General features: G+C 53.8%; 1 protein-coding gene across 3 annotated transcripts in view; it reads left to right on the top strand.

Moving 5' to 3' along the window:
- SFSWAP (splicing factor SWAP) overlaps positions 1 to 21,532 on the top strand; it is a 70,395-nt gene that overhangs the window by 33,089 nt on the left and 15,774 nt on the right. For 2 of the 3 annotated variants that reach the window (XM_035016803.1, XM_035016802.1), the window contains exons 9-14: positions 1,155 to 1,286; positions 1,981 to 2,074; positions 2,925 to 3,093; positions 9,204 to 9,434; positions 10,440 to 10,630; positions 19,686 to 19,951. In XM_035016803.1, the coding sequence (XP_034872694.1) occupies positions 1,155 to 1,286; positions 1,981 to 2,074; positions 2,925 to 3,093; positions 9,204 to 9,434; positions 10,440 to 10,630; positions 19,686 to 19,951 (1,083 nt within the window). Of the gene's footprint in view, positions 1 to 1,154; positions 1,287 to 1,980; positions 2,075 to 2,924; positions 3,094 to 9,203; positions 9,435 to 10,439; positions 10,631 to 19,087; positions 19,325 to 19,685; positions 19,952 to 21,532 lie in introns of those variants that run through there. The other variant, XR_004681377.1, reaches the window with a different exon arrangement.

Raw genomic sequence — 21,532 nt, 5'->3', positions numbered from 1 at the left:
CCCCCGCATCCTCAGTGCCCCATTCCCCATAATCCCCACATCCTCAGCGCCCCACTCCCCATAACCCCTGCATCCTCAGTGCCCCACTACCCCATAACCCCTGGATCCTCAGCGCCCCACTCCCCATAACCCCTGCATCCTCAGTGCCCCACTCCCCCATAACCCCCGCATCCTCAGCACCCCACTCCCCCATAAACCTTGCATCCTCAGTGCCCCATAACCCCTGCATTCTCAGCACCCCACTACTCCATAACCCCTGCATCCTCAGCACCCCAATACCCCATAAACCCTGCATCCTCAGCACCCTACTCCCCCATGACCCCTGCATCCTCAGTACCCCACAGTCCCCATAACCCCTGCATCCTTAGCACCCACACCACCCTGACCCCCCACATCTGGGCTTTCTGATGTTCTGACATCTCAGTTGGGCAGTTCTTCGTAAAGTCAGGGGGAAGTGAAGCTGCAGTTATTTCCAAGAAATGCAGGATTTTATGAAGTCGATGGAAGTGACTCCCAGAAGCTGTAGGCAAATGGGGGTTGGCTGCCAGACCAGCTGAGCATTGAACAAAAGTGACAGTGGGGCAGAGATTGGGCCCCAACACCTGTCTTACACCAACATCTGGGGTCTGCAGAGTGGGCGAGTGCTCTGTGGGCGCTTTGTCAGGAGCGCTGGGTGCCTGCAGTTGAAATTTGACAGAACACTTGGGTGTTTCTGCAAAATGACCTTTCTGACCGTGCTGAGAAAGGGGGCACGAAACGAGGATGTTGAAGTGCACGTCCTCTGTTTTAACGTGAAAAAGAATCAACGCATGACTTATTCTTGGTTGCTTCTAAGAATTGGCTTATCACTGGAGGGAAACGTTAGGGGAAAAAATAAACCTGTTTTTATGGTTTTAAGTCTTACTTTCCATAAAACCCCATTTTTACCACTGGCAAGGATATTTTAGTCCATTTTCAAGGAGCTGACTTGGATTAATTGTTCGTGGTTGAAGGTGTGCTCAGATAGTCTCCGTGTGTGTGTGTGTGTGTGTGTGTCACTGCGTGTGGGTGTGGCCCAGGACGCTCAGAGCCCCCCACAGCGCGCCGCGCTGGTCCACCAGCTGGTGGTTTCGGGGGCCCCTGCACTGGGAGCGTGACAGAGCTCTCCTCTGCAGTGCACTTGCTCCCGTGGCGGCCATCATCCCCCCGCCCCCCGACATTCAGCCCGTGATCGACAAGCTGGCAGAATACGTGGCTCGCAACGGCCTCAAGTTTGAGACCAGCGTCCGTGCCAAGAACGACCAGAGGTGAGGAATGGAACGGGGGGGATGGATACGGGTGTGTGGGGCATTTCACTTAGCTTGGTTTTAGTCTAGCTACCTAATTCCTTTCTTTAACGTTTTTAATCCTCGTGTGTTTACGTAAATACGTCTTATAATCACCTTGCTGAATTACTTAGAGTTGTGTGGTGGGTTTTTTGTTTGTTTTGTTTTTAAGAATGCTGAAGCTTACCTAAAACAGGGCTGGAGTTGCTGCTTTTCAAGAATCTGCCATTTAGGGGGTGGGGATGAGGATGAAGGAGGGCACCTGTCCTGGGGAGCACCGGGGGGTGTATGGAGGTGCTCAGTCAGTACACCGCGCACCTGAAACGAGTATCAGACTGTTTGTTAACCAAATGAAGTGAAAATAAAAACTGGAAAAATATATATGCCAGGTAGAAAAATACAAGTTTAAAAAAAAGATATGTGTTTATAAAGAAACACAAAACAAAGAACCAGGGAAAAGAGTCTGCCATTTAATCAAATAATGTTCCATGCCTCGGGTGTGAGCCAGCCAGCAAGAGGTTGCGCTTGCGTGTGATTCTGTGACCACGCACGGCTGTCGGGGTAACTGGTTCGAGTGGTCGTTGGAGAGCATGTGGGACAGCGGCTGCTCGCAGCGAGCCGTCTGTAAGAGCCCCGTGTGTCCGCGCAGCTGACCCGTCCTCGTCTCTGCTCCTAGGTTCGAGTTCCTGCAGCCCTGGCACCAGTATAACGCCTACTACGAGTTCAAGAAGCAGTTCTTCCTCCAGAAGGAAGGGGGCGACAGGGCACAGGTACTGGGGGGCCGGGGAGACCCGGAGCCTCTGTGTTGGCTGGGGCACAGGTGCAGGAATACTAGTACTTACTCCCAGGACGCAGCAGAGGGCTCCTGGCTGTACTCTGTCTGCGAGGGCCTGCACCTTTCAGAGTGGAAACCTGTGTTTGGGATCCTTGGAAGACTTTGACCCCTGTGCAAACTTCACTGATGATCAGCATGTTCTGAACAGAGAATCCTGTCTCTTGAAGCCTTTGATGTTTTGGTTGGCTGTTGTTTTTAACAGCTTTTGGTGGAGGCCCTGTTCCCTGTTTCTTTTGCACTAACATACCCGTCCGTATGTAGAATGGGAGCGTGGTGCTCATGGCCAGTGCTGCCCGTGGTGGGGCCTTTATCCTGGGGGCAGCCGGCTGCCGTGCAGCGTCCCGCTGTGGGACTCGCACACCTGCTGGATGCCGCTCCTCCTGTCCTTGTAACGCTTCTCCTGCAGCGCTCCCCCGGTTACATGGGTGCCTGTTTGGTTCAAACCTATTTTGTAGATGATGTAGGCCTTGCTTCTTATCAGTGGCGTTCTTCAGACTTGTATCTGTAACTGCTCAGACCAATAAAAATGACTCCTGTGCAGCCGACGGGCATGATCTGATATTTTGGAAGGGTTCTCAGGCATCTGTGTCCAAAGAAAAGGAGGTGTGCGTCGGCCCCCGAGACAGCATTACAGCTTTTAGAGGCATTCTGTCCTTCCAGAGGGAGAACCTCCTTGCGCTCCCCCTCTGCTGTGTTGTGTCAGGAGGTGGCAAGTCTGTCTGTCTGTCTGTGGCAAACCCTGGGTGGCTCTGATGGCGCCGTTGACCGTCACGTTCAATCTCTAGGCTGTGTCAGCACCAGAAGAGGCTCCTGCAGAATCTGCTCCCGAAAAGCCGAGTGACGGTGGGGAGGAGGGTGTGTGTGAAGACTCGGCCGACGCAGCGAGAGGCGGCCCCACGGGGAAGAAGGAGGCGTCATCCAGTAAGACTGTGGCAGACGGGAAGCTGGTCAAAGGTAGGCCGCTGCCAGTCCCGCCCTTGCAGACGTCAGGTCAGGTCGGGGGTGTGGGGGGCCGTCACCTCCGGGAGGTTGCTGTCCTAAAGCTCCCCTGCCTCGCAATCTTTCCTCATTTGGAGTGTGGGGCCATTGGGATAGGAGCTCATCTGAGGTACAGCTTTGTCTCGTGGTCTGTTCTAGCAAGTTTAACGGAAATGTTCAGCACGTGTCCCGGGTGTTTGGCTCCTTCTTGGACTCCAGCAGGCACACTCGCGTACGGACTCTGGCACCAATGAGATTAGTTGTCTGTGTGTCCTGAGGCCCTCTCCCGGGCACTCCTCCACTCCTTGCACCTTGTCACCATTTATGTTCTTAGAACGACTTTCTTCTGTTCAGGCAGGCCTACATAGAAAGCGTCGATATACTAAAAAGGGCGGGACGGGGGGCTGGCACAGGTCAGTGTGGGTGAGACGTAGGAAGCTGCAGTGAGTCCCACGTGGCAGGGACGGGAGGGACTTGGTGGAGTACCAGGCACCCCACACAGGGCCACAGTCCCAGGCAGAGGCCAGAGCTGCATGCAGGTGCACACAGGAGGCGTGGTCAGAGTGGTGGCTGGGTCCTGGGGGGCGCGGCCTGCAGAGCAGCCACAATCAGCTCGTGGGGCGCTGGGACTTCGGTCGTCGCAGGTGCCAGATCAGAGAAATGACTGCATCCAGGTGGTGACTGTGAGGACACCCAGCAGAGAGTCACCTGGAGCTGTTGGTGGGGCTGGTGCCGGACACAGAGCTGCAGAGAGTCGGGGGAGGGCGAGCTGCTGGGGCAGAGGTGCTTTGCATCGAGCTGCCTTGTTGGATAGGGTGGTGATCTGGAGTAACCAGCCCGGCGCAGGTGGGTGACTGACCGGGGAAACTCAGTCAAGCCTCTCATTCCAGGAGTTACCTAAGCACACCTGCTGAATCTCACCCTTCCCAGCCACCTGCAGACTCTCATCGAAATGACAAAGGAACATAATAAGTGGAGAATAAAATCAGTTGTTGCTGCAGAAGCGGGGGGAGGTATTTACTATCTGTGTTTCAGAAGGACAGGCCAGCCCGCCTGGAATTTAGTTCATAGAGAAGAGAGGGACACTTTGGGGCTCGGTGGCAGTGACCCCCAGGCCATGGCAGCCTCTGCCAACCAGAGAGCGGGCGGGTGGGAGGCCAGAGCAGCCGGGGGCAGCAGGTGGCTTGCCACGATCGTCAGGCAGTGGGGCAGCTGGGACCACACGGCCCACCCCCCTCCTGCTGCGCTCGGAGCCGTCTCACAGAGCCCGGCCCGCGCCTGTGACGGTCCGGTGTGGAGCCGCAGAGTGCCTGGGTGCCAGGGAGGCATCGTGACTGAGCGCAGCACGTGGTGCCGCTGCTCAGCGCACATCTGCAGGGGTTGCCTAGGAACAAGCTCCATACGGTGAAATACACTGAAAGCCTGAAAATCACCCCGGGTGCAAAGATGGGCTGCAGATTGTTTTCAGGTCTCCAAGGGAGGAGGTGGAGGTGCAGGAAAGCATCCAAGAGAGAAAAACGGGCAGGTTGTGCCCCGGGCGGAGGAAAGGCAGATTGGCACGTCAGACCCACATCTGCAGCAATAAATGCCAGGTAATTAAGGTGTGTCTGGAATTCTGAATGAAAAGTATTCTGGATGTTTCTGGGCACAAAGACACTTTCAGACGCGTCAAGACTCCAAAATAATGAGTCAAAGAAATCTTTTTCTTTTTTTTTAAGATACCATTTTTAAGTAATCTTTACACCCAACATGCGGCTTAAACTCACAACCCTGAGATCAAGAGTCGCTCGCTCCGCTGGCTGAGCCGGCCAGGCACCCCCAATGGGAATATTTCTTGTCAAAAAATTGTCAAATACAGCAAAATTGTCAAACAAAAATTTACATAGCTTTTGTATGCTCAATGTTGGTAAAGAAAACCTGTGACAAGCATTCGGCTCAAGAACCTAGAACGTTGGAGCGCCTGGGTGGTTTAGTCAGCTAAGCGTCTGCCTCCAGCTCAGGTCATGATCTCAGGGTCCTGGGATCGAGCCCCATGTCGGGCTCCCTGCTCCGCGGGGAGCCTGCTTCTCCCGCTCTCTACTGTTCTCCCTGCTTGTGTTCCCTCTCTCACTGTGACAAATAAAATATTAAAAAGAAGAAGAAGAAGAACCTAGAAAGCATAAAACGCATCTGAGGAACGCAGGAGAGGGGGAACAGTACATGTCAGAGCCGGAACCAGCGAGGATGTAGGAAAAGGCCAGTGAAGCATATTGTTGTGCAGGCGGATAGGATACACAGCATACGGTGGGTGAAGAAAATGAGATTTTCAGAGTGCGCAGGAATAATACATATAACCCTAAATTTGAATGAATTTGAAAATAACTGAAAAAATTGGGAAAGTGTAAGTTGCCACTGTCGTGTCAAGAAGAGGTAGTGTGATGGACGTGACGGACGTATAGGTCTGGAAGAACTTAGGGGACACGCACGGGTTCGGCCAAGTCCAGGCCACTGGAAGTACTGCGTTGGGTCAGGTTTGCTCCCCACAGGAAAGAGGAGCCTGTGCCACCCAAGGCCCGTGGGAGTGCGGGGCGGCCCAGGGCCCGGCAGCAGGTCCCCAGCAGGCACCGGCGTGTCGTGCAGTGTGGACGGCGAAGCTTCTTCAGTGCAAAAGTAACTCACGTCGGCAAGCCCGGCCCCCCGTTACAGAGAACAAACAAATACGACTTCAGCCTCACATCTGACAACAATAGTTCCAGGCAGATTATATATTTAAATGAAAAAAAAAATCATAAAGCAGCACCTGCTTGGTGCATCGCCAACTCGATTTCAGCTCCAGTCATGATCTCGGGGTCCTGGGATCCGGCCCTGCGTCGGGCTCCGCGCTGAGGTCACAGCCTGCTTGTCCCGCCGCCTCAGCTCCTGCACACATACACTCTCTCTTTAAAATAAAATCTTTTTTTAAAAAAGAACCATGAAGATGGAAGAAAGTAAAGGTAATTTCTTCTTTATGATCTAAGAGTTGGAATAGACTTTCTAAAAATTGAAGCCCTAAATCCTAAGGAAAGATTAGGAGGTCTGACGGGGACAGGCCCTGAACGAAGTTCAGTGACAGACGACTCACACGGCAAGAGGAGAAGCGGAGTTGTGCGCACTGTGGGAAGAGCTCAGCGCCCGCTGAGAAAAGACAGTGCGGCAGAGGGTAGTGGGCCGAGGACACGGGCAGATCACTCACAAAAGAAGACAAGTAGCTGGTCAGTAAATAAATTTTTAAAGTGTATCTTCATTAACAAAATGCTGTTTTTTGCCTCCCAAATCAGTCAAGTTGAACACAGCGCTCAGCGAGGGAGAGGCTCCGGGCGGCGGGGACGCGAGCTGTCTTTGCAGGCGTGCAAGGGCGCGGCCCCTAGAAGACCAGCCTCCCCGCGGACAGCTCGCGCTCCGACACCTGCGGGCCGGCCCGGCGACCCGGCCGGGTGCTCACCGCAGGCCCGTAGGCTCTTAGAAGTAAACCCTCGGCGGTGGTCGTGGGAAACTGAAATAAACTGGAGCGTCCAGAACAAGAGACAATACTCCGGTTTTTAAAAATGATCTCTGCTGACCCGGAAACATGGCACGGCGCTGCGGGAGCAGGTCCTAATGCTCCGGCGTGGCCCCGTTCACGTGTGTGCGGGCGGCTCCTCCTCACGTCTACGCTACGGCTGGTCTTCCGTTTTGTCCGCCGGCGGCTTCAGAGTTTTCCGTAGAGAACGTGGTTACTTCTGAAGGCCGACAGTAACGAGCCTGTTCCCTTATCCATGGAGTCGCATCTGCTGCGGAAAATGGAGGCCTGGGCACTGTGGGCGCCTCCACACGCACTGACTGCCGCTCGGGCCTGGCTCCCAGCCGCCTTGGCCCCACGCCCTGCAGCCCAGGGTGAGCAGGCTGTGGACACAGGATACGAAACCCGCAGAGGTGTGGAGGGGGGCGGAGAGAGGCCAGGCCGGCGTCCGTGAGCTGAGGCTGGAGGAGGCGGAAGCGGGGGAAGGGAGGCAGAGGCCAGGGAAGGGAGGCTGGCAGCGGCGGGCCGCGCAGACGGAGGCCCGGCAGACGGAGGCCCGGCAGACGGAGGCCCGGCAGACGGAGGCCCTGCAGATGGAGGCGGGGCCGGAGCCGGGGCGCATCCTTGCTGCAGGGGATCCAGGGTAGGTTCCCTCACACGAAGGCAGGTTTCCCGTCCTCCGCTCTCTGGCTCAGCTCGCTGGAGAAGTGACTACCTCGGTTCCCCGTCTGTGAGCAGGGAGGCCAGCAGCACCCCTGACAAGGCTGCGCATTAGCGAGGTGAGGCCCGCGGGCTGTCACGGTGCTCCCTTCCGTTACTAAATTATTAGCTTTAGCGTCTGCGTCAAGTAACTGTGCTCTTTGGCCTCGTTTCACACGCGTAAATGCCAAGTGTCCTTACAAATGTTGTGTTAGCACAGAAAGTGTTCCGGAAGCTTTTATTTTAAAATATGACATTTGTTGATGGCTGGTTTTTCTGTTTGGAGGAAGAGATGGTTTAAGAATCATTAAAGTTATCTTGAGATAGAATACTGTAGCCCCAAGTCTGTGAGCAATTTTGATTAACATTTAAGTGATTTTTTTGCCTTTTAAGCTCAGTTGAGCCTGTGTTTGTTAGAGATCATATTACCATAGGCAGTAAAGGGTTAATATTAAACTTGTTTTTCTCAGAAAATTTCAGGGTGTACAGACGCAGCATGCTGTGATGAGCACACCACCCCGCTCCCCCTGCCGCCCGCCCCACAGTCCCCAACATTGTAGCATTTCAGCCATAGATGATGTAGCGTGCCTGCAGACAGTGGACTGTGTAACGCACGCACAGGACAGTGGTTACCGTGGACTCTCCTAACAGACCGTGTTTGTGACCCCTGTGTGGCCTCTGGGCGGGGTCTGTTGTACACGGGGGCGCAGGCGGTGCGACGCTGACTTTCCGCTTGACTTACCAACTGTGCTTTTCCCAGCACTGAGCATCTGGGCGTGCTCTGGCTCGAGGTGATTGTAGGCAAAAGGTGGTTATGTTTCAGAGATCTGGGGTACTTACGTACTTCCAGCTTGCGTGGCTGTGGAGCCGCAAAATGCTGATCGTGGGACCCTGAGGGGCCAGCTGGGCCACCCCTCCCCGTGTGCGGTCACCGACAGACATGCCCCTTCTGCTGGAACCTGCCGGTTTTCTTACGGAAAATGTCGAGCACATCCAAAAGCAGCATACCTACCCAGAACGCCCTTCCTGCGTTCTCAGAGTTCGCTGGTGTGCACTGCACTTTAAAATTTCCCTTTGCTGTGGTTTACTTGGATGTCTTTCATTAAATGATAATTCATGGTTTTTAAAAGGGAAGTACCTTAGTACAGTCGATTAGGTGTCGTTAAGAACCACCTTTACCCTAGTGTCCAAGAGAGCAGCGGACTCTTGAGTGCGTGCTGAGTGGATGGGGGGGTACGGGGAAGAAGATTATTTCCTTTTGGGCCTTTGTATTTCTCGTAAGTTAAAATTCTCAAATATTCTTGGGGAGAACACGGAACCACCTAAGATTTTGTGACAGCAGTGGTCTGACATGATGCCTCGCATGAAGTAGGTGCCTGTTACGATGTTTGCTGAGTAAGGGACTGGGCCCAGTAACCTTCGCTTTGTAAGAAGAGGCTACTTTATAGGGTTGGGATTTTTTTAGAAATATCTTTTTATAGTGGAGTCGCATCATATGCCTGTTTGACCTTTGCAAATTCAGCCATATGCTGAGCCCAGAAAAAGAAGGAAAACCCCAAGGAGAATTGACCCTTTACAAACGCAGCAACCCTGACTCACCCTTAGTGCCTGCGTCCCTGGTGAGGCGTGCATGGGGTCCCCCCCGTGAGCCAGCCCAGCCTCCCTGCGTGCAGCGTGCGTTTCAACAGCCCCTTCTGAAAACACAGGCGCAGGCCGCTGCCCCTAGGATCTCCCTCTGCGTAAGATGTGGCTCCACTCGGGACGCTGCCCCGCCAGCCGATGCTCATGTGGATGGTGGGGCCCGTGAGGGTTTCTGCTCTGTGCTTCCAGGTACCTAAAAATGTATCACCATTTTCACTTTTCTCAATAGCTTCATTTGCTCCAATAAGCTTTGCAATCAAGGCCAAAGAAAATGATCTACTTCCCCTGGAAAAAAATCGTGTTAAGCTAGATGATGACAGTGATGATGATGAAGAAGGCAAAGAAGGCCAAGAAAGTTCTAGTAGTGCTACAAACACTAACCCGGCAGTTACCCCACCCTGTGTAGTTGTTGAGGAGAAGCGGCCTCAACTTACCCAGGAGGAGCTAGAAGCGAAGCAAGGTTTGTCATTATGTTTTCAACTTCTTGAGAGAAAAAGTACATAAACACAAGGTTAACCTACTAAGCCCACAGTGCAGACTGCCCACTGGGACCTCCAGTCTTTGGACACCAGAACCAAGGGGCTTCGGTGGGGGTGTCGAGCATGCGGGCACTGCTCTTCAGTAAGCATCAGACGCAGGACCCCCGGCAGCTTGTTTGTTTCTAGAGTCTGCCCACAGTGCTTTCATGGGGGGCGGGGGGCCTTTGCGCTCTGACCACCGCCTTGGGGCGAATGCTCAGCCTGTGTTCCCGGCTCAGGTCCTGTACCAAACAAGGAGATGCCCTTCTGTGAGGCGGTCTGCCTGCAGAGCCTTCAGACCCTTCAAGGTGACGCAGGCCCAGGTTGGGTCCTGGCCAGGCCGCCGGCTGCCCCCAACACCACCAGCACCCCCCAGTCTCCCACCCCTCCTCCAGAACACACTGCGTTCTGCACTAAAGTAGTTGCATTAGCAGCTTCTGTGTGTTCTCCCCGGGTTTGTATGCTGCTTTTCTGTATATGCACGCACGGATGAAGCAACATTTGTAGAAGGATGGGTTACTCAGACCTGGCCTCGTGCATAGTTGCTCTCAGCAGGCTCGGCTCCGCACGTGAGTCTGAATCCGCACCGACTGCCGTAACTGAGCAATGCGTCGGATCATTTGGAGTAAACCTTGTAATGCAGCATCCCTTGCCGGGGATGAGTGCCATTCTCAGGTTTCCATGATTCCAGCTCTCCCTGCTGTGGAATCCCATCAACCTTCTGACTTTGATTCTGAAGGTGAACTATTAGAAATACTAATAATACGCATTTTGAACTAATTCTCTAAAAATTCAATTTGATTTGTTTATCCTGAAATTTGGGTCACATTTTAGAACAACTGCACTGTATTTCGTGGCCCTTTTTCTGCCTGTGAAAATTAAGATAGCAAGGTGTTTATAAAATACCACGTGTTCTAAACATCGCTGTCTTTTGTTTATTCCTTAAGCAAAGCAAAAGCTGGAGGACCGACTTGCAGCTGCTGCCAGAGAGAAGCTGGCCCAGGCGTCTAAGGAATCGAAGGAGAAACAGCTTCAAGCAGAACGTAAAAGGAAAGCAGCTTTATTTTTGCAAACCTTAAAAAATCCTCTGCCAGAAGCAGAAGTCGGAAAAGTTGAGGAAAATCCTTTCAGCGTGGAGGTAAGTTAAAGTCCACATCCGCGTTCCGTGTAGAAGCGGGTGAGTGTGGGTCTCCTGCCCCAAGGGGGCCCAGGAGAGTGTGGTCAAAACCATCAAAGCACCCGAGGCAGGTGCCAGGTGCGGTCTCAAAGACTTGGACCTTTAACCCCAGGCCGGGAACCTCTGCTCCCAAGAGCGCATGAGGCCACTGGGGGCTTTCCCGGGAGGGACGTGCATCCACCTGGGGACACACTTGGCCAGAGCACTGACGGCTTGGGTCCATGTCAACACCAGTACTTGAATTCCGTGACCAGCCCTCTGCACGTTTGCTCCCCTGCCCCGGGCTTGGGACAGGGCTTCTCCACTGTCCCCAGCCTGTCTTGTAGTGGCCTTCCCCAGTGACGGAGAAGGCGCCCCGTGCTCTTGATCACGTGGACGTCTCTGAGAGTCTAGGGCTGTGACTCGAAACGGGTTTGGGCTGCACGTACCTGCGGGGTGTCTATCTTTCCCGAGGAAAACCTCACCCTGAGTTCCGGGCTCCCGCCTCCTGCTGCCGGCCAAGCCCACCGTCTCCCGTCAGGAGCCGGTCTGGGGCTCAGTCAGGGAGAAGCAGAGGCCGACATGCCTCCCCTGGGATGGTTGCGGCTCGGAGTGGGCTGTGTGCGTGGCCTGCATTGTTCTGAGGCCGTGTGCACGTGGAGTGGACGGTGTAGCTCGTGGACATCTGCATACGGAGCTGTTTTAGCCGGTGATGTTACGTCGTCATATCTGTATTTCCTGACAGCGTCGTGTTTGAGTGGAAACTTGGTCGCGGCCGGAATTATTCATCGTTGATTCGCAGTTTCCCCCAGTCTGCTGTGTTGCCTCCTCACAGCTACCAGAATCCTCTCCCTGTAAATACAAGATAGGCTTCAACTTGGGCTTTTTTCCTGTTTATCCACGGGTGGCGTCTCCCACGTTTCTTGTTTTCAAGCACGTGTTCTGAATCTGTCATACGTACGTAGAAATGAGTGTTGGTACTTCTTGTTTAAATCACTGAGTCAATCTTCTTGCACATCTAGTGGAGGGATTGTAATTCTTAAGCTATTTCAACAAAAACATGATGGTAGTAGCAGATGGTAATAATGTCTTTAATTGCTTTGAAACAAAAATCCTTTAATTACGTTGGCAGTTGTCATAAAGGAGATTCAGCTGGGAAGTATTTTAGCCTAAAGCAGCTTCCGGAGACAGGTCAGCCTGCCTTCGTGGGCCGTGCTGTGCACACTCCACTCACAGGTGCTGACACACCCGTCCCCCCGCCCTGCCCACCCGGGTGTGGGGGCTCGGGAGCTGCTGGGGTGTGGCCCCCCAGCCTGTGTGAGCCGCCTGTGCAGGGCAGTGTAGGGACGCCCCTCAGAAGGCCTGGCTCAAAACCTGGCGGGAGCTTGTGACAGCTCATCTGCTTTGACTTTGATTAACAGCGGTGCGTGCGCTTGACGCAGACCGTCCACGTGCAGGGGAGAGGCGCGGACGAGGAGGAAGCAGGCCTCCCTACTCGTGTGTTCCTGTTTCACAATTCCTGTGGAGTCCTTATTTATTTCAGTTTTTATCGTGTGAAATAAACATATATACAACTTGTCACCTTAACCCTTTCTGAGCACACCGTTCAGCAGCACTGAGCACTGAGCATCACGTGCCACCGTCACCACCCTCCACCCCCAGGGCCTTGTCATCTTCCTGAGTGAGACTCTGCCCCATGAACCACTGGCCAGGGGGCCCCTGGAGCCCACGCCGTCCGTGGCCGTCGGCCTGGCTGCTCTCAGGGCCTCGTGGAGGTGGAGTATTGGTTCTTCCGGGACCAGCCTGTGTCACTTGTCACAATGTCGTTTTTTAAGCTGAATCATACCCCATGGTATGTGAATACTGCGTTTTAGTTCTTGTGTATTCTCAAGGGAAAACAACCTATTTCCATGTGTAGATTGAAATATCACGCTCCTAGGCCCACGCCCGGTGCGTTACTGTGGCATGTCGGGCTTTTCGCCTCCGGAAGAGCTCTTCCCTGTGCCCGTCAACACTCGTGCTTGGGGAGTACTTATTGGACGAGGGACTGCTACTAGCCCTAAGGTTGACCCAGTCTACGGCGGACGTGCAGGCCGCCCCCGGGTCTTAGCGCTATAACCCTGCTCCTGGGTCTCGTGCACTACTTCAGTGTGTGGAGCCATGGGGTGAATCCCTGACTGTAGAAATGCTTTTTAAATTTCAGGCACTGCTAAGTGAGCCCTTAACACGATTGTGGCCATTTTTGTCTCTCTCTGGGGGTATGAAAATACCCCTGCCGGAGCCGGCTACCACCAGCCCCTGACTCGTCAGTCTGACAGGTGGAAAGATGACATCTCTTTGCTTCGCTTACGGGTTTTAAGTGTCCTGATACAGGGTGACTTTTTATGGGCTGCATGGCGTCCTGGTCCCCCCTCATGTCTTCCTGGCTGCCGACCTCTTTTGTGATGGCTCTTTGTGACCAGTTTCGCCGATGGTTTTCCTCTTTGTCCACCATGGCCTGCCCGACTTGGAATTACTTCGGTTTGACGAGCATAGAGCTGGACACGGTGCAAGTCACCAAATCCCTCACCTTTCCACTCACTGCAAAGGCCACCTGCAGTACACAGCACGTTCCACGTGCACCTCGCCCCCTCTGTCGGCCCCTCCGACCTGCGTGTCAGGAGAGGGGTCTTCTGTAATTGGGTACAACCTCACGTCACATCGTGGGGCGTGTTTGTCGACGTGGACAGGTACGGACAGTACGTTGTTGAGCAGTCTGTAAGATACAGAAAAGCGTGTCCATAAGTAGTACTCAGAAATCTGCGTACACGTCTCATTTTGGGGTATGTTCTTGATTCAAAATGAAGAGAAAGCAATGGTCTTAAAGTTGAGCCCGTTTGCGTTATCACGTGATCGTTTGCACGGTAACAGCACATTTCAGGACCGCCTGTAGAGAGCAGCAGTTCAGGTTAGTGACCCTGCCAAGTTTGTGGGCCCAGCAAGAGTTTGCAAGGAGATGAGAACAAAAATCAGCCTGTGTTTGTTGAGCCTCTGTTGTATTCAAGGCACCAAGACACTTTGGAAGATGAACGAGGAGCCTGTTTCTTACCCAGTGACCACACAGTTGCATGTGACCACCAGGACCGTCCTGCAGCATGCAGGGCAGCCGAGAAGACGAGCACGTGGATGATGCCTGGGCCTCCGGGAGGCAGGCTTCAGGAACCTTGGTCATGCTGGGACATGACCACATAGGGAGGGCCCTCCAGCGCGAAAGACCCCCACACGGTGGAGGTGGGCGCCACCCCAGCGATGAGCACCGCCCCCGAGGGTCTGCAGGAGAAGGCACGGTTGGGGTGGCAGTGCCGCAGCTGCCTGCTGGAATCAGAGGGCACGCTGACGAGGAGGGGCAGCTCCACGGGAACACAGTGGCCACTGTGTCGGGTGGGAGGGCGTGAGGACATAGATGACCGGGTGAGGCAGTGGCTGGCACCCACGCAGTAGGACATGCAGAGAAAAGCTTGGGCGCTCAGCTCCAGAGGTGCCGTGCGGGACCTGGACCGACAGGCAGTAAGCAGAGATTCCAACGTGCGGGTTGTTGTTTTTTTTTTTTAAGATTTTATTTACTTACTTGACAGAGAGAGACCGCGAGAGAGGGAACACAAGCAGGGGGAGTGGGAGAGGGAGAGGCAGCCTTCCCGCTGAGCAGGGAGCCTGATGCGGGGCTCGATCCCAGGACCCTGGGACCATGACCTGAGCTGGAGGCAGATGCTTAACACTGAGCCACCCGGCTGTCCCTGAACATGCAGTTTCACAGGATGTGTTTCAGAGTCTGAAATGTCAAACTCATAGTAAAATCTTGAGGTTTATGCATAATTATCCCATTTTTATAGTTGATGTAGTGTTATTTCACAAATGAGATTGTTTTAAAGTACATGTTCACCTGCTTCTGAGCAATTCATTTTCTCACAGCAGGACGTAATAGTTGTTAATTTTGTGCTAATTTGTTGGCAGATACTTCCTTGTGATCGAAGGACTGACTAGTGTCATCTCCCAGTGTCCCTAAACTGGGGGCAGTAAGTTTTTAAATACTGTCATAATTTTCCCAAAGTTCCTCCTTGAATTCTCCCCAACGCCACTCAGACCAACCCGTGTCCCCTCCTCCCCCCATGGTGGTTTGTGCTTTGGTCATTTTTGCTGGAATATTAGTATTCCAGCCCAGAAGGGCAGTTCTGCTGGTTTGGTGCTGGTCAGCGTGCACACCCATGGCCATGCCTCCCTCAGGCGTTTCCATCAGCCTCTTGTTGATCGCGGGCGCAGAGGGCTCTGCCAGGCGCCTTCAGAAACCAGAATGGGGAGGTGGGGAGCCGCAGGCAAGATTTGTCTTCCAGGTAACTTGTACGTGCCATTAAAGTTAGCGAGGCAGTGGAGACTCTGGTTAAGCCAGAAATAGCATTTATGGGCAAAGGTGTTTTCAGGGTATGCACTGTTCAATATGGTAGCCACTAGCCACCCATGGTCATTTAAATGTAACTTAAGAAAGATTAAATCGGGGTGCCTGGGTGGCCTAGCCAGTGAAGCATCTGCCTTCAGCTCAGCTCATGATCTCGGCCCTGTGTCGGGCTCCCTGCTCAGCGGGGGGTCTGCTGCTCCCTCTGCTCCTGCCCCTCCCCCTGCTCGTGCTCTCTCTCTCTCTCTCTCTAATAAATAATAAAACTTTTTTTAAAAATTAAAGAAAATTCGGGCGCCTGGGTGGCTCAGTCGTTAAGCGTCTGCCTTCGGCTCAGGTCATGATCCCAGGGTCCTGGGATCGAGTCCCACATCGGGCTCCCTGCTCTGCGGGGAGCCTGCTTCTCCCTCTCCCACTCCCCCTGCTTGTGTTCCTACTCTCGCTATCTATCTCTCTGTCAAATAAATCAATAAAATCTTTAAAAAAAAAAAAATTAAAGAAAATTCAAAATTCAGGTCCTTAGTCATAGTGGCCACATTTCAGGTGTCCCGGAGCCACATGTGGCCAATAGCTAACTGCCGTGGATGGGCAGTAGGAACAGAACACTCCCATCGTTGCAGCAAAGTACAGAGTCAATAGCTAGTTGGGTACTGAGTTTATTTTCTAATGGTTTGAAAGTCCGGCTTGCTGTACCAGTCAGGCTTTGCACGGGTCAGAAACCGACCCCACTGCCCCCACGTGGCTTAAGCAAAACCAGTAGAGAGTGGGGCTCCTGTTCTGCGCTATGAGGGTGGTGCAGCCCACTCGGGGCTCGGAAGGTGTCTCAAGGATCCATCTCCAGGCACCGTGTCCCCTGGCCGGCTGCATCCTCAGCCCCTGACTCACCTCATCGCCCACTCAGACCTAAATCCTGGACAGCTTGACTAGGCTCGTGTGCTTCTCCTCGGCACGACGACCAGGGAGGTGGACTGTTCTGGTCTGTCTCCTGCTTAGGTAGAGTGAGCTGCCTCTGGAATTCATGGATTGAGGGGCGGAAAGGGCCGTTGCCCTCACAGGCAGGATTTGCACGAGTAGGGGGCAGGTGTCCACCGCACTCGTCCAGACATCTTGCTTACATTTGCCTGAAACGGTTTTATGGCCCACGTCATTATTGTGCGGCCACGAGAAACTTCCCTCGGTGTTCCTTGAATTTCCCCATCCTGTCTCGCTGTGTAGCAGGAATCCCTCCAGGGTAGTTGGAGAGGCCGGTGATGCACACCTGTCCCTTAGCGAGTGAGGGAGCACCCCTGCGAGGCCTTGGGGCACCCTGCCCTTGTGTTTGTGTGGCCAGAGCCCCGGGCCTGCGCCTGGAACTCCCGAAGCACATCTTCCCCTCCGCCGTCCTGGCCGTGCAGAACAGGCATGGCCTGGAAATCTCCAGGTGGTGCGTCTTTGAGCTTGGTGCCGACACTTGCTCACGGGGGGAGGCATAGCCTGCATGAGGGTCGTGACCGAGCCTGCCCTTCCCCTGCCCTGGCATGGTGACTGGGCTGTGGGAGGGTCCGATGTCTCTGCCTTCCCGAGTGCACGGAGCTGCTCAGCTTCAGACGTGACGGGGGCGGCGCCCTGGGACTAGCTGTTGGGTCACAGTGACTGAGCTGGTGGTATTTGTTACCCTTTATTGTTTTGTTCTCGAGTCTAATTGCTGGATTTTTAAATATTCTCTTGCTACTCATAAGCTGAGGTCATCACAATGAATCATCTTAAGTCAGTCAGGGAAAGGTCCCTACAGTTGCTGATTTTCACTTTAATTCTGAACGATAATCATTTTATTAGAATAAATAAGTGACTCGATTACAAGTTCTCTTTTGAAAATGTTGGTTTGATTACCTGTTTCTTCAAGTGGAGCCAGGGTGAGGTGTCGCTAACAACGGGCAGTAGTTGGAATAAAGGCAGAGAAACAGTACGAGGTTCAGAGATGGAGTCCCCAGGTTGGCAGTAAAAGGGTAAATAGAAGCGCAGCCTGTGAGCCACCGCACGCCCTCCGTGTCTCAGGCTGGCGTGCAGCCTTTCCCGGTGCCCGATGGCCCGGGTGCCGTGTGCGCCCCCTCGGAGTGCCTCGGGGTGTCACTGGTGAGTGCCGCGGGTCTGTCCCATGCGGAGGGACAGAGGGAGAGTCTGAGAGGGACGGCAGCCCTGGGATTCTCTGCACTCAACCCGGAGCAGACCTCTGGGCAGGGTGGAGGGTCCATCTGGGTTTCCCGGGGAGTCTCGGGCCTGGGCTCAGGAAGGACCTGGGGCGGCTCGGCTGTCCTCCCTCCACTGGGGGCTCCGACGCTCACTCGGCTTCCACGTGGGCCCCGGGCCCCGTCAGGGGGGTCGCGTGCTGGCTTCCTTCCCAGCTTCCGTCTCACCTTTCTTGCAATGTGTGTCCCTAATTTCTTGGGAGTTTTCAAAGCTGCCCCAAGCTGACTTTCCTGCCGCACAGCGTGGAGTTCCCCCTCAGTCGGCACACCAGGGCTGTGCCCGCGGCATGAGGCGGGGCTGGGCGGCCTCCCCTTCTCCGGCCTCTAGCGCCTCGGAGCCTCCTGCGCTCGGTCAGAGTGCCGTGTATGGTGTGTGCGCCCGGACAAGTCTTGCCCAGTGCCAGAGCTGAAGTGGCTGTTCCCAGACATCGCAGGTGGGTTCTTGTCTGGGGTTGAGATGGGCGCCCTGAGCCAGTTTAGGCCGACCCTTAGAGATGAGCTCGCAGCGCTGCCGCCGTGGAGGCTGGGGAGGGAGGACGAGGTCTCTGCCCTCCTCCTGCCGGCTCCCGTACTGAGTTACTGTGGGGGGAGAACCCTCTTGGGACACGGCGCTCTGGGAGCAGGGCGTGGTGTTCTTGAGCATCTCGGCCCTGCTGCCTTGCACACATGCCCCCTTGGGCCTCTGCTCACGGGAGAGCAGGTGGGAGAGAGCGCCGTGAACGTCAACGGCAGGGGGCAGGGACACGGCCGAGGGGTGAGCGAGGCTTTAGCAGGAAGCACTGTCCCCTTGTCCAGTGGGCCTTGTCCACGTGGACCACAAGGACCCGAGAAGAGGACGGGAGCAGTTGCAGGATTCCGCAGCCCTGCCCTGCAGGTGCACCCATCCCTTAGGTTCAGCACCTGACTCCCTTCATCCCGAGTGTCCCAGCTGAGTCCTTGGAGGCCCATGATGCCGAGTGCAGAGTCGCGGTGCATCTCGCGGTCTGTGTGGTCATTTAGAGCGAATTGAGGAGTGACCTTTCTCGGGGACAAAGGCAGGTAGCCCGTGGGCTGGGATTCGGGTTCAGGTTTGGGTGGGTTTGGGGTTTGTTTTGTTTTTGTGAACTCATTTCTTTTTTTTACACTGTGACGTGGACAATGTCAGTGTCAGCGGACATGGGATTGCTGCCTCGTTTTTAAAGGCTGAGCGCTGTTTCACTGTCCGGCGCGCCACGTGGAACCAGTGCCCCCGAGGGTCGTTTGGGTGGTGTCCAGGTCGTAGTCGGTCCATAGGGGTGTGGTGTGGGGCCTTGGTGTGCAGCGTGCACACTCGGGTGAATGCTCTTCAGAAGAAATTGCTAGAACTGCCATTGCTCTGGATGATGCTCATAGCTGATGGGCCCCCCGTCTCTGGGTCCGCATGCTGGCCTTCCCGCCGTGGGGATGCAGAGGACGTCCCTCTGTGTCTGTGTCAGGTGGATGAAGGGGTTTATGGTGGACAGTGTGTTGAGAGCAGGACTGTGCTGGATCAGCACGTGCAGACTGGCTTGTGCCCGCAGGCTGCCTGGGTAAGGGTTGCTGTGCAAGCCGTGTTTTCCCGTGTTCCTGAGCGCACAGCACCATGCGTGGGAGGTCCGCGGCACGGTCACTGAGGTATGTTGTGAAGGGATGGCCACAGTGGGTTTAGTTAACATCTGTCAACTCACACAGATACAGGAAGGAAAGAAGGAAGGTTTTTTCTTTTGACAGAGTTCTTAAAATCAAAGAGGACCTCTTTTAGTTCAGGTCTTGTTTAAAAATTATCTTCAGATTGGTGTAGAGATTCCTAACAGCCCAATCCTGGAGGTTGGAGCATTTCTCTGTCAATGGAAAGTCACAATTATTTATGAAGGAGCAAGTGCGGCTCTTTTCCTAATACGGTGTCCTTGCCACCGTGTTCCCTGGACGAGGTCGAGCCCCGCCAGCTGCTGAACAAGCCCCGTCTGGGGAAATGGTCTCGTATACTCCTGGCATCTGCAGAGCCGTCACTTCTCTGGAGACACCAGGGTGAGCTTTTACTTTCTTTTTTTTTTTTTTATGACAGAGAGAGACACAGCGAGAGAGGGAACACAAGCAGGGGGAGTGGAGGAGGGAGAAGCAGGCTTCCTGCAGAGCAGGGAGCCCGATGCGGGGCTCGATCCCAGGACCCTGGGATCATGACCTAAGCCGAAGGCAGACGCTTAACCATCTGAGCCACCCAGGCGCCCCTGGGGCGAGATTTTAGAGCTATAGAAAGAGACGTGGTCCTTTCTAAGGGGTGTTGGTGCATTAAATGGTGTGAGGGCCCCAAAGTTGAAATTCTGTGTATGTGCATTTTGAAATGTCCTATTTTCACTCTTAACATCCCGATGTTTGCTTCCGTCCCCAGGAAGCCAGTACTGTGTCCTGTGTGCTACCGGCCGGAGGCAGACCTTTGCCAGCTTCAGACATTAAACCCCCAGAAGGGCCCTCCAGCAAAAGTAAAGACCCACCAAGGGAAGAAGAGAAGGAGAGGAAGAAGAAAAAGCACAAAAAGCGGTCTCGCACAAGGTCGCGCTCCCCCAAGTACCACTCATCCTCCAAATCCAGGCCCAGGTCCCACTCGAAAGCAAAGCACTGTCTCCCCAGTGCCTATCGGACGGCGCGGCGCTCCAGGTACGTGTGTGGGGCACCCGAAGCACGGGGCTGCGGTGGGTGCTGGGTCCTCCTTCCCCAGAGTGGCAGGGCGAGCGCAGACCTGGTGAGCACTCCCCCACGGGTGCAGCTGGCAAACCCCATGACGCTTTCAGGTTGTCTTTGAGTTTAATTTCTAAAGCTCATCCGCTGTGGCCCTGTTTTTGGAAAATAGGTTTATATAAACTTTAACAGGTCTGTTCAATGTGTAAAACGTACAGGGTGGGTGTCTTGTTTGTGGGCCTTTCCCTGCTAATTCCTTTTGCCCGTGTGCGTGTTGTGATGGGGGCTCCGCGCAGCCCCTCCTGCACCGCGGCCAGGCAAGCAGCGCCTGTTTCTTCCCTCCATCGATTTGCGCTTATGACCTCCCGTAAGAGGCGCTCTTAACCGCCGGGTTTGAGAAAAAAGATGAAGATCTCAGGCCACAGATACAAACACGGCCCTTAAAGGGTCACAGAATTCACTGCTCAGTGAAGCAGTTTTAAGTAACTGGCTTGCAGGAGGTTTGGAAAGCAGACCTCTGGTTTTAAAACCTGCGTCATGCCTTGCGACCTGTTTCTAAGTGTTGAGTGCACTCTGCTTGCTTTCTCTTTGGCACAACGCTTGGACCCCTAGGATCTCGTTTTTTTCCTCTGTAATTGATGCTGGTTCTCCCTTCCCTGGGAAAGTGTACATGCCCTGCACTTCCTCTGTTTAAAACACATTCGCCTCTCCGAATATGTCCTAAAAACAACACGCTTTCCCTGTTTTTACCCAGACCAGATCTCAAAGGCTTGACGAGTATTTACACTTGTCAACAGTGAAATTGGATATTCTCCACATAAATACATTTGATCCTTGGCTGTCTGCAATTCTGATCGTTCTTTAGAAGCTCCATCGCTAATGTATTAACATAACATAATTAAAAAGTTCCATCGTGAGATGCACACACAACGTATACACACACGCAGGTACCCAGACACACACCCACACACTTGCTGTTTTTTAATTAAATGAACAGCTTTGCTGATAGAACTTCAATTTTTGGAAGCTCCCAGGAATTTGTATGTAAATCTCAAAACGTTTTGAAGTTTCTTTTTTGAGAGAGTTTCTTACCATATTGTATAGTGGACATAAGTCCCGTGGGCCCACACCAGCCCTCTGAGCAATAACATGCCCGGTAAATTCTGGCCGATTGTCCTTCACCACACGGCTTTAACAAGACAGACCGTGATTCACTCCTACTCCCTAGTCTGGGGGACTGGCAACGATGAGAGCTCCTCGCGTCTTCAGTGTGAGCTGTGAGTTCTGCTCTGACGTCGAGTGTTGAGCAGGTACGGCATGAAGTGTAGCCCACCCCCAGCTGTGAGGAGGGTGATGCGCCGGCCACGCACGTCCCCCCAGCCTGTTCTCTGCACAGCTGAGTGCTCGTCTTGACACTTAGAATTTTAAGATTCTAGGTTTTATGTGCTTTTTATTGACTGTAATAGAGTAAGTCATTTTATGTTATTTTAGTACTTGTTTTAAGGTTTTATTTATTTGAGAGAAAGAGCGAGCGAGCACAAGTGGGGGAGCGGCAGAGGG

Source organism: Mirounga leonina, unplaced genomic scaffold (genome assembly GCF_011800145.1).
Source record: "Mirounga leonina isolate KUSES-001 unplaced genomic scaffold, KU_Mleo_1.0 Mir_171, whole genome shotgun sequence".
In the NCBI taxonomy this organism is placed as follows: domain Eukaryota; kingdom Metazoa; phylum Chordata; class Mammalia; order Carnivora; family Phocidae; genus Mirounga; species Mirounga leonina.
This window is presented reverse-complemented; position numbering and strand designations above follow the sequence as displayed.